General features: G+C 30.5%; 1 protein-coding gene across 1 annotated transcript; it reads right to left on the bottom strand.

Annotated features, from left to right (window-relative positions):
* Positions 1-11634: 11634 nt before the first annotated feature.
* Positions 11635-12273, bottom strand: LOC132759823 (keratin-associated protein 5-5-like; the record flags this gene model as incomplete). Its single annotated transcript, XM_060751679.1, has 1 exon — positions 11635-12273. A coding segment is annotated over one exon (639 nt), but the record flags the coding sequence as incomplete, so codon positions are not given.
* Between the last annotated feature and the right edge of the window lie 998 nt (positions 12274-13271).

The following is a 13271-nucleotide window of genomic DNA, read 5'->3' on the forward strand; positions in this document are numbered from 1 at the left end:
AAAAAAGAGTTTAAGACAGGAAAGTATTATTTGATTTTTTTTTACAAAAACTTTTGGGGGTTTCGTCCCTGAAAAATTAAGGGAAAACATTTTTTAATGACTACCTCACGGAAAATAAAAATTTTGTAAACTATTTTAAAGCAAAATTCTAAATATCCTTTTAATCCATTATTTAAATTTAATTTTTTTAAAATTTTCTGGTTTTTGATTTTAGTTTGGTTTTTGGTATTTAAGGTTTTATTTTATTTCTTTCTTTTACGATTTTTTGAATTTACCCCTTTTAAATTCTTTTAAAATTTAAATAGACGTTTTTTTATCCATACTTCGATCTGAAAAAAATTTCCCAATTACACTCAGCAAATCTTTCCATACAGGACTGAAAAACAAAAACGGGGAACGGGACCAATAAAAATTTTTCAAATAGGTACTAATAACTTATAATCTATAATTAAAGTCCGTGAACAAAACATGTACATATAGCATGTAGTTACTTTATTAAATCAAAAATAAAATGATCCTATAGATATAATAAACATATACGATCAGTTCAATAAAAAAACCCCGATTTTTCTTTAGCTTTCGACATAATTCTCTTCTTTAGAAAAAAATTGACGCTTATAAAAATAACAAATTACGCAACGTTCTAACGGAATAATAATACTTTTGTCAAATAAAAACAGAAATGTTTCAATTAAAAAAATTGCTACAATTTAATACAGGCCATGTACAAACAATATATATAGGAATATGGATCTACACATGCCTTTGATACAAAAATTTTCCACATAAAATAATAATAATAATAATAATAATAAATAATATAATTTTGAATATGACAAAAACATGCTATAAATATAATATTTTTTTATTTAAAGGCAAACATTAAAGGCAAACATTTGTGCCTCAAGAAAATCCATATTGTTTTTAATTCTTTAGAAATGACAAACATGTGTTTTTGATAATGTTTAGCAATGGATAAACATTAAATGATAGTATTTTATTACAACTTGAAAAAGGTAGCGCTGAACATTAAGTGATGTGTCGTTAAGGTAGAGAAATGTAAAAAAAGTTAGTATTTTGGGACTTCCATACAAAATACTTATTCACTTTAAAGTATAACCAATTGCAAACAGTACTTTAAGATGTATCTTAAGATAGTTTGAGTATCTAGCAAATGAGTATGTTAACAGAATACCAAAAATAAAACAGTTTTTTTTTTTATATAAAAAATGATAGCATTTTGGAGGCATAATGGGCCTTTTAATAAAACACTAATTCTAAACACACATTGATATCATGATAATGAAATCAAAAAAATATAAAAAAAAACCAACATAATATTGGAAAAGTAAACATAATTTCCCACAATGTAATCAAGAGAAACAAACAAATGTAGAATGAATTAAAGTAGATCAGGAAGTAAACACTAAACAAACAACAACAGCTACATGTACAAAATGAAGAAGTTTAAATGATGTTCTTGTTATTAGTGACATGGTTATTATTTTATAACCCTTTTTAAAAAAGCAAGACAAAATATTTAAATAATAATTATCATTGGCATTTTCTGTCTTTGTCCTCTTTAAAACCACTTCAAGTGTTTTGGCTGCTAGCTTATTTTTTTTTATAAAATATGTAAATATAAAACTGATGTGTCAGTGACAGAAAAACCCTGAAAGACTTAATATGCTAGGGTTATATATATGGAACATAAGGCAATATTTGAAAACTTTACATTAGCTTTGAATATGATAATAATATTTTGTAGTTAAAAACTTTTTGAATGGGGTTCACCGAGCGTCCCAAATTTCGAGTTAACGTTGCTCTTGTTTTTTTGTGTTGTTTTTTTTTTGTTTTTGTTGGTTTTTCATTTTTTTCCAGGTCATTTCACGGACAGATAACTTACATGTATATATATGCCATAAGCAAACCTTAAATGTTAACAAGTATTTGTTTCAGTTTTATCCATGGTTACAAAACAAAACCATTAAAAATATGTGTTACACCCCTGAAAATTTATTTAAGACTAGACCTTTTTTCAAGTAAATTTGCATAGGTTTTGGGTAAAGGGGATAAAGATAAACAAACCATGCTTTACCAATTTTTAAAAGTTTGCAAAAAATCGAAAGAAAATCAGTTAACCCAGAAAAATAGGGCCTTGCTAACATTGACTGTGATCTTTTTTGCAAGCAACATTGTTCAAAACTAATAGAGATAACTCGGTGGCCTACATCGTTTCTTTTATCATATTCTTAGTTATGTAATATATTTACCTAGCATTAAGTCTTTTTAAACTATCAAAAATTGTAATATTTTTCCCCAAGCAAAAGCTTTTTATTGACGCAGAATTAACGTTATTTAAAAATCAAACGAAGTCATGAATTAAATGCAAAAATATAAAATAACAACCCAGGCCTGTGTCTATCTGGTTTACATGCATTAACATAAGTAATAATTTTCTTCGTGTTTATTGCTCTATGTACAGTGCAACTTTCGCCGTTGTCTCAATATTTTTTTTCCGATGAAAATACAGAAATAAAAGATATTACACGTGATAGTTTAACGCTAAGAGTAAAGAGTGACAGACTGTAAGCCACCTCCGTCCATCATCGAAGTCTCTGCCTACAAGCCAACGGCAGTATTTTTCTTCTTTGTAAAAATCTTAAAACAGAACTCTCAAAATAGCAAAATCGAAAATGTTGCAGTCTTGGTTTGATTGAGCCCGAGTTAGCGTCCACACCCCATAGAACCAGCATTCCACATTTCTGTATTTCTGTTCATTATCGCCGTCCATTGCTAAATGGTTTACCACTATTATACACATAACGGGATCGTTGTATTGGCACGGCATTTATTCTTTTGTGTTAGTGATAGCATATTGTATTGTAATGCAACGTGCTTAAAGTTGTCAACATTCAGTATCAGCGAGTATCGCGTATCTTCCGTGACATTCCATGAGAATATTGGAAACCATGAATTATTGACTATATTCGCCACACGTTCCTAAACAGTATTGATTCGTGACTCATGAGATGTTATTTTGTTGGCGTTTCCACACGTGACAGAAGACCAGATGTGGCGACAGTTACTATACTGTTGTGAGGAAGTAACCAGGAAGAATACACTGTTGGGGTCAGCGTGGACGCCTTACGGCATGGATAAAACAACCAGTCCCTTGCTCTGTTAATTTGGTGAAAGGTAAGATCTTCATAAAAGTTTTGGTAATGTTTTGCATCATACATGTATGATGTAATTGTTGTTATATTTGCTATGTAGGTTCACCTGTATCAGTTCTATTATGTGCCACTGACATGCGGTTGTATACCTGGTATACATCATAAAACTTGTGAATGGGCTATATATCCTGGTCTAAACCAGAAGTAGACTCATTCCCTATTTGTAGTATATTTTTTTTATTAATATAGAGATAATAAACATACAAGTATATTTCAGAAGATTGTGGGGTTTATGAATTACTTGTACAGGTGGCTATGTACCATATGTGAAAGAGAAAATATGTCAGTCTCAGGGTAAGTTTTCAACTTCGTAAAATTCAAAGCTTTTTTTAAGAAAATGCAAATGTACTTCTACCCTCCTGACTTTCCTCTATATATACCAATTTTTGTTTCCATTTTTATGCAGTCTTCATCGAAAAATATTCTTTCAGTCATGGAATCTGGTGTGACCAAGACATGCCCTGCTATGAAGAAAATGTTGCTAAACAGACTCATAGTATGAGTTTTTATGAAATCTTACAACAAAACAATCATAGGTGTTTGAAGGGTTGATTGGTCATTACCTCAGCCACCCTCACCCCCCCTTACCCACTCTACAACCCTCCTACCTCTAAAAACCTCAAATTTTCATTTGAAACATCTTTAAATATTTTGGTATATGCTTTTAATTCAATTTCCTTCATTTCCCACAAAAAAAATAAAAAAATTGATACATATATATTTAGTATATTTATTTCTTTTAAGAGTAATCTTTTGGTACCAAGATTTTGAAATTTGGTGAAAAAATGTTGGAGTTATGGAGTTCATATTAAGATAAGTTGCATTGCTTTACTATACAGTATGTATCATTTTTTTTATTTTTTGTGGGAAATGAAGTAAATTGAATTAAAAGCATATACCAAATATTAAAACAAGTTTCAAATGAAAAATACTGCATTTTACATGGTTTTTAGAGGTAGGAGGGTTGTAGAGTTGGTGAGGGGGGCCCAGGGTTCTGACCAATCAACGTGCCGAACACCTATGGTTTATTTTAAACGTACATGTAAGGATCACTTATGCCACTGTAGAATTATAAATGAGGTTTGAAGAAGTATCACTTGCAGGCCTCGACACTAACTTTTTTAGCAGGTGGAACGCCGGACCACTAGATTTGAAAGTTAGGTGGTCCTTCCAGAAGTCAGGTGGTCAGTTATCATTATTATATCATTATACTGCAAATGTAGAAAAAAATGTTTAAACTTGATGACAAAGATGTATTTTTAACCTCTAAAGAAAACAGATATTTTTAGATATATATTTTTCATCTAATCAGAAAAGGGAGAGCAAGTCAGTAGGTATTTCATCGTATAGTTATTTGTTTATTTGTTTTTATCTCAGTCAAAAATACACAACAGAGCTCTTTATTTATGTTAACTTTTATATTAAAGTGATTTCTCCCTCAACTCAAGTTAGGGAATAGTGAAGCAATTTGTATCTGTTATTTTCTTACTGTTATTCAAATATTCATTGCTGATACGTGGTACGTCTTATAATCATGATAATAACATAGCATCTTTTATAGATTAACATTTTTAATGGAACTAATAAATTAATATATCTTATTCTTGTCTTTGTAAACAAGGAAATATCTAAATTATTAAAATAATGACAACGTTATTACTATATATTATCTTATTTTTCTCACAGATTTATAATACAAAATTTTACCTCCCTGTTGCTTGTTGTTTGATATTCATTTTTGACATTGGGTATTTTTAACCTTTTAAATAATTTATTACTCTAGAAGAAACAGATGTCTTATCGTTAAACAGTTGAAATAAAGATAAATAGCATAGAATTACTAGATGTATTTTTTCCAGTTCCTTTCGTTTGCTGCTGTTATTCAAGTATCTGAAATTTAAGTTTATCCAATATCATATAATTACCATCATCGGATACTTACGGTTGATTAACATGTAACAAAACATAAATGTTAATGGTTCCGCCGTGGTTATCAGACGATGCATAATTACTAGCACCATTTGAATGAATTTTGTACCTAAATTTATATCACAAATTCTTAACTCTTTTAACTTGCATAAACAAAATTGTAGCGAGCGACTTAAAATGAAAGTTATTGATGACTTAAGAACTTCTTTAACTAATCAGAGATTAATGAACCATATACATGTACATCGGACATAGATTATAAACAAAATTATATAACATGTTTTTGACCAAATCGCCATTCTTCCAAATGAGCCTTGCATCAACCAGAAAATTCAAGTGGTCCGACGGACCAGTGGGTTTTAAAATTAGGTGGTCCTTGCCAAAATTAAGTGGTCTCGGACCAACGGACCACCGCTAATGTTGAGGCCTGACTTGTTTCTAATTATTCCATGCCTATAATGTACAATATTTAGTATTTGGTTCAGATCGTTGTGGCCGAAAAGTACCTTTATTTAGTAAAATAATAAGTGAATGCCATACAAAAACAGACACAGAATATCCACTTCTATTACACATTACTTCTATTTCAATGTTAATAAACTAATCAATATGTTGATGTGTTCATTATAAACACTCTATTGATTATGTAACAATAACAGTTTGCTATCAAAATTATAAATATATATAAGTTCATGATTCTTCATTTATCATATTTATATCAATATTCTTTTTATTTCATGTTGATTACTTGACACTCAAATTATATTTCTTTTGAGGACAGGTTTACTTGTGTTTCACTGAATGACAATTAATAAGAGAATACTTGTGAAAATTGTGGAATCTTGAACTGATGTTTATCGATATGAATTTAAATAATTTTATGGAAAACATTAAAAGATACGATGGTTTTACCAAGATTTTGTCAATTTCTTTGTCAGCTGTTTATTATGTTACAGTTTGGCTTATCCTGAAGTTACCTGTCCTCAGAGTAAAATTATTGTATTGAGGCTCTGCATCAACATTTTTATATACTTTTTTATTTTTAGCTCGACTATTCGAAGAATATGAGAGCTATTGTAGTCGCCCCGGCGTCGGCGTCCGCGTCGGCGTCTGCGTTGGTTAAAGTTTTTTGTAAAGTCAAATATCTCAATTATTGCTTGAGATATTCAATTGAAACTTACAATACTTATTTATAGTAACAAGGTACATCAGATTGACAAGTTGGATAACTCTGCCTACAATATTGACAGAATTATGCCCCTTTTTAACTTAGAAATTTTGGTTAAAGTATTTTGTAACGTGAAATATCTTAATTATTGCTAGAGATATTCAATTGAAACTTACAATACTTATTTATAGTAACAAGGTACATCAGATTGACAAGTTGGATAACTCTGCCTACAATATTGACAGAATTATGCCCCTTTTTAACTTAGAAATTTTGGTTAAAGTTTTTTGTAAAGTCAAATATCTCAATTATTGCTTGAGATATTCAATTGAAACTTAAAATACTTATTTATAGTAACAAGGTTCATCAGATTGACAAGTTGGATAACTCTTCCTACAATATTGACAAAATTTTGCCCCTTTGGAACTTAGAAATTTTGGTTAAAGTTTTTTTTGTAAAGTCAAATATATCAATTATTGCTTGAGATATTCAATTGAAATTTAAAATACTTTTTTTATAGTAACAATGTTCATCAGTTTGCAAATTGCATAACTTTGCCTGTTATATTTGCAGAATTATTTGCCCCTTTGAAACTTAGAAATTTTGGTTAAAGGTTAATGGTCTTCAAAGATAATTACTTGAAACTTTACACATGTACTTAGGGTCATAATTTGAGGGTCATAATTGTATGTCACTGACCAAGTTCCATAAATCTATCTTGCATTAAGGCTGATTCATATCCCCTTTTCTACTTAGTCTCTTTGTTAATGTTTACATGCAAGTTGTACATATCTCAATAACTATTAAAGATATTTATTTAAAACTTCTCATATGCATTTTGGGTCAAAAATGTAGGTCACTGACAAAGATCCATAATTCTATCTTGCATTTAGGCTGATTTTTCTCCCCTTTTTCAACTTAGAAATTCATGGTAAAGTTTTGCTTGTAAGCTGTTATCTCCATAACTATTGAAGGGTTTGTGCCTTTTTGGGACAACTTTATGCATTCATAATAATAAAGCAGTGATTTACTTGATAAAACATCTTAATAACAAGCCTTTGTACCTTTTCTGTCAAATTTATGTTGTCATAGGTAATTAGTATTATTATACTCAATAAAACACCCTTGTGACATTACCTTCCGAATAGTCAAGCCAATACTGTATAATTAGACTCTCTCTTAAAGGCCTAAAACATGAATTTATAAAAAACTTTAGCCCTTTTGTGAACTAAAAAAATTTAACATTATCAAGGCTCCTTTACTATCAAGCACTTAGAATAGTCGAGCATGCTGTCCTACCGACAGCTCTTGTTAGTATTTCAAGTGCTTAAGCATCAGAAAGTTGGCCTATTGATATAGTAATATTTAGTTATCAAACGCATTAATTATACTAATGGACTTTCAGCCAATGCTGTCAAACCTTGATTGTTTGTTAAAATTGGCTATTTGATATAAATATGGAAGTGATTTGTAGTTTGATGTTTTTCAATGTCACCTATTAATCTCTTCAGCACCTATTTTGAGCCAAATCAAAATAATTGTTTCAATAAGGGTTTGTTTGTCTGTTTGTTTGGTGGTAAAATTTAGTATTTTGTGTCCGTTTAGTGATATTTTCTTCATACTCATTGCATAATATAGACATACAACCTAAAACACATGATAGGAATAAACTACTGCATAAAAATCCAAAACAAAATGGGCGTACATGTATATACAGGAAAGTCAGGAGGGTAGATTTACATTTTGATTTTCTTTGATTGTTTTCTTTTTCACATATGGTGTTATAGTGCACATCCTGTTTAGCGGAAATTCACATATATTTTTTACCAATGCTCAATTTTGAGATTCATATGTGGTTCATTGTGTGATTATAATAGTTAAGTTGATAATAGAATAGAAAAGCTTTGAACACAAAATGGAATGAAATAAGATGTGATTGATACTTAATATTGTTCAGTGTGTTGGTACAGAATGGATAACAACATGTTTGTCAGTGTATGAGCTATAGTATAGAAAAGACCAAAGGTGATAGTGGCATTGATTTGACCTAAAAATATGTGTTTAACCTTGTTATTTATGCAATAAAAAAAAATAATAAAACAATTTCTGTTGTTTTGTCTATAACAATATAATAGTATTTTTATTTTTTTAATATATGGATATTTATTGCATAAATAACAAGGTTAAATACATTTTAGGGTCAAATCAGTGCCACTAGCACCTTTGGAAAGGACATGCACTTAACACACAATAGCAAGAAATTATTGAAATACATTAGGAATTTTGAGAGAAATTTATGTCTACACAATTATATTATAGAGAAGGTTTTTATAGTTTTAACATTTAACGGTTTGTCTGCCAAAAGCTAAGTAATATGTTTGCATAACTTTGTGGTCCTCTACAAAACTTATATTCATCCAACTTCGGTCAGAATTCGGGGCCCCAACCTGGGATCACTTAATTTAGGAGTACATTTAAATCTTCTTGTGCCAAAAAGTTAGATATTTGGCATGAAGCTTTGCAAAATGAATCTTTACAAAAGATAAATGTATCTTCATCAGCAACTAACAGTTACCAAACACCAACAGTAACTAACAGGTATCAAAAATCTGAAAAAAAATTCATTTGTTTCAGCTGAGTGCACCTTAGCCTATTGTTTAGGTCAGGACTTAACTCAAAATAAAGCCATATGTATGAGAATTAACATACAGTTTAAAGTGCACACACAATTTCATATTATAAGTTTTTATTAGGAAAAACATACTTCTTGACAGATCCCTGTTATTATTGGATGTGCTGGATTGTTAGATAAGATAGACTACTCTTACAGGTAAAAACGTAAATCAGGGGAAGTAATTAGGTTGAATATAAACATTACTGTTTTAATTGAGGATTATTTAAGGTCACTGTGTATTTAAGCTGAAACATAAACAATTAATAAAAACATGAATGGGATTAATTTTACTTATTCTATAATGGTCTATCTTGTCGCTTTATCTTGAATGATTTGTCGAATATAACAAGTTATATTATAAACACACTCCTTGTTTGGATTTTGAGAGTGACTGTACAACCATATTGTTAAATTACAGCGAATTTTAGATATAAATTTAAATTTAAAATATAAGAGTCAGGAGAGTTATAATTAGGTAGTGATATACATAGTGATAATGTGGAGATAGGAGATATGTTAAGATAATGTTAAGATAACATTATAGATTGTGTTATATTAACAATCTTTTGTATATTTATTTATTGCATGATTGAATATATTTTATAAAGCAAATTTACCTGCACATTTTAACTCTTAATGTATTATAATGTTTGTTTTGTATACAGAATGGATATTGTTTGTTTACAGCAAAGTTAGATTTTGACGATAGCTTTAAACCTGTTCAGATATTAAATGTGGAAATTGATTTTTATAGATTTAAGAAATTGGATCTTGTCAGTGGGGAGCTCAATTGTCTTTAGTGTTTGTGTTTTATGTGTCAATTTTCAAGGGAGTGACTCAGATAATTAGTTTTGTTTGATGTACTACATGTAGCTACTGTAGGATTTCTGTAAGAAATATTTACTATCATAGTGTAGGTAATTATAGATTGTTATTAGACACAGGAGTCCAGTTACAGATTATAACTTGACATTATGTACTTTCACTATTTTTTGCAATTTATCCTAATATTGTTAATATGATTAGACAGTGGCCTACGTATATTCTGTTAAAGGGATACTCAGGCAAATTAATGGCACAAATATTAAAATGATCTTATGTTCTCAAATCACACTAAAATGACATTTTTGAAGACGTCTCCCAGCATGAATTTCTGTTTAAATTTTATATATTTTCGGTTTGAAGTGTACATATATCTGCAAATGTTGAACGAAATTTAGACGCCGACAAAATCACCGAGTGGTTTTAAAACAAGTCATGCAAATTGAACAAACCCTAGAAGCTACAATAACAGATATTGTGGATATTGTATAATTGAAACAAGTCTAAGGCATTCATTTGACATGTTCTTTAACGTTTCCAGAGTTCACTGTTACAACTATTGTGAAATCTTAACGCTCTAACCTGACCCACGTGGGTCAGGTTAGGAATTCACCATTTGATTCTTTATAAGGACAAAAGTTTTGTCACTGTAACTGCCTAGTGTATTCATTTTCAGGACATTTATAGAATAATTAATGAAAAATTCAAAACGAAAAAATGAAAATTTTGCCTGTGTCTCCCTTTTAAAATAACTTCTTAATAATTCTAAAATACTAATTATTGAAATTCATAGACTTATAATTGTTACATACATGTATATTACATACAATGTATATATTTACCTTAAAATAAATCATGTTTGTTTCCATTTAGAATGTGGTAAAATCATGGTGTGATATCACAATAACTTTTATCCACACATATTCTTTTACTTGTTAAAATGCACTTTAATTTTCTTCTTGTTGATTGGCTGGCTGACATAGACTAGGATAGGTTACTGTTGTACAGATGTCATCATTTCTGTGTGCCAAAACACTTAAAACTTTCCCTTTTGGGTTTAAAATTATGTCTTTAATTTCATTGTAATTTTTTAGAGTTACTGATATAATGTTCTTAAAATGCTATGTAAATATAGTAGAAAAGTTATTTGCTATCAAAATATAGGCAGTTCAAGAGAAATCTTTGATATTTAGATGTATAAAGTGTAATAGAATTTAGTCTAAGAGGTGATAATAATATTAAGGTTTACTTATATTTTGTAAAAATATATATCTTTCATATTCAAGGCTCTAACACAAACATTCATAAGTCTTGAAAGTAGGGGATTGTTAATTTTATTTTTTTGGACAAGTTTTCAGGCTGACAGTAACTTACAAAGAAGTTTTCTTAGACAGTAACTTTCACAGTTTACTGGCTGACTGACAGTATATAACTTTCACAGTTTCCTGGCTGACAGTTACTTTCATAGTTCCCTGGCTGACAGTTACTTCCACAGTTTCCTGGCTGACAGTATATAACTTTCACAGTTCCCTGGCTGACAGACAGTCTATAACTTTCACAGTTACTTGGCTGTCAGTAACTTTCACAATTACTTGGCTGACAGTTACTTTCACAGTTACTTGGCTGACAGTAACTTTCATAGTTCCCTGGCTGCCAGTTACTTTCACAGTTTTTTGGCTGACAGTTACTTTCACAGTTACTTAGCTGACAGTTACTTTCATAGTTACTTGGCTGACAGTTACTTTCACAGTTACTTGGCTGACAGTTATTTTCACAGTTCCCTGGCTGAAAGTTACTTTCATAGTTTATTGGCTGACAGTTACTTTCACAGTTCCCTGGCTGACAGTTACTTTCACAGTTACTTGGCTGACAGTTACTTTCACAGTTACTTGGCTGACAGCTACTTTCACAGTTACTGACTGACAGTTACTTTCAGAGTTCCCTGGCTGACAGTTACTTTCACATTGCCCTGGCTGACAGTTACTTTCACAGTTCCCTGGCTGACAGTAACAGCTACTTTCACAGTTACTTGACTGACAGTTACTTTCAGAGTTCCCTGGCTGACAGTTACTTTCACATTTCCCTGGCTGACAGTTACTTTCACAGTTCCCTGGCTGACAGTAACAGTTACTTTCACAGTTCCCTGGCTGATAGTTACTTTCACATTTATTTGGCTGACAGTTACTTTCACAGTTACTTGGCTGACAGTTACTTTCACAGTTACTTGGCTGACAGTTACTTTCACATTTCCCTGGCTGACAGTTACTTTCACAGTTCCCTGGCTGACAGTTACATTCACAGTTCCCTGGCTGACAGTTACTTTCACAGTTTCCTGGCTGACAGTTACTTTCATAGTTTACTGGCTGACAGTTTCTTTCACAGTTACTTGGCTGACAGTTACTTTCATAGTTTACTGGCTTACAGTTACTTTCACAGTTTACTGGCTGACAGACAGTATATAACTTTCACAGTTCCTTGGCTGACAGTTACTTTCACAGTTACTTGGCTGACAGTTACTTTCAAAGTTCCCTTGCTGACAGTTACTTTCACAGTTTACTGGCTGACAGAACAGTATATAACTTTCACAGTTCCTTGGCTGACAGTTACTTTCACATTTATTTGGCTGACAGTTACTTTCACAGTTACTTGGCTGACAGTAACTATTACAGTTACTTGGCTGATAGTTACTTTCATAGTTACTTGGCTGACAGTTACTTTCATGCATGTAGTTTACTGGTTTGTTACTGACAGTTTGTTACTGACACTAATAAGCATTGATAGTCAAGAAAAAGATATTAGTATTAATTTTGTAACTGTTTGTGAAGTGTTTTCATTTTTCATATGTTCAAGTCTTTCTCTATTAATAGTAATTTCTTTTTCATTAGACAAGTTCATTTTAGTGCCAAGTATATTAGAAAAAAATTTATAATTGCTTTTTTAATTTGAAATTTTGAAAATATGCTTACATTTTAATTAGAAAAACAATTATAATATAATTGGTAACTTTTCATCTTAAATTTAAAGTCAAACTTGGACGTATTATAACAGGACAGAAGTAACTACTGACTTATGTTGGTGTCCAGTGGACAGCTGATTGTTTGATAAACATAGTGTTCAAATCATATATTGATGCTTTATATAAGTGAATAATTATGCTGATAAATTTTCATAGTATCATGTTAAAAAAAGACCTCATTGTTAAAATCTTTTGCCAGTTGACTTATAATTTTCTTATTTACACCATTTACAATGAATTTTCACAAGGGTCAACATGTCAACATGACAGAATGTTTAAGTACCAGCAGTGCTAACATTAGTTATCCCAGATTTAAAGTAAAGTCTACATTTATAAACGGAAAAAAAAAGAAAAAAGAAAAAAAAAGACATAGCCAAGCCTCAAGTCTGATTCTCAACATAATAAAAAACTTTTTTTTTATGTTCT

Source organism: Ruditapes philippinarum, unplaced genomic scaffold (genome assembly GCF_026571515.1).
Source record: "Ruditapes philippinarum isolate M1 unplaced genomic scaffold, ASM2657151v2 ctg20343_1_1_1_1, whole genome shotgun sequence".
In the NCBI taxonomy this organism is placed as follows: domain Eukaryota; kingdom Metazoa; phylum Mollusca; class Bivalvia; order Venerida; family Veneridae; genus Ruditapes; species Ruditapes philippinarum.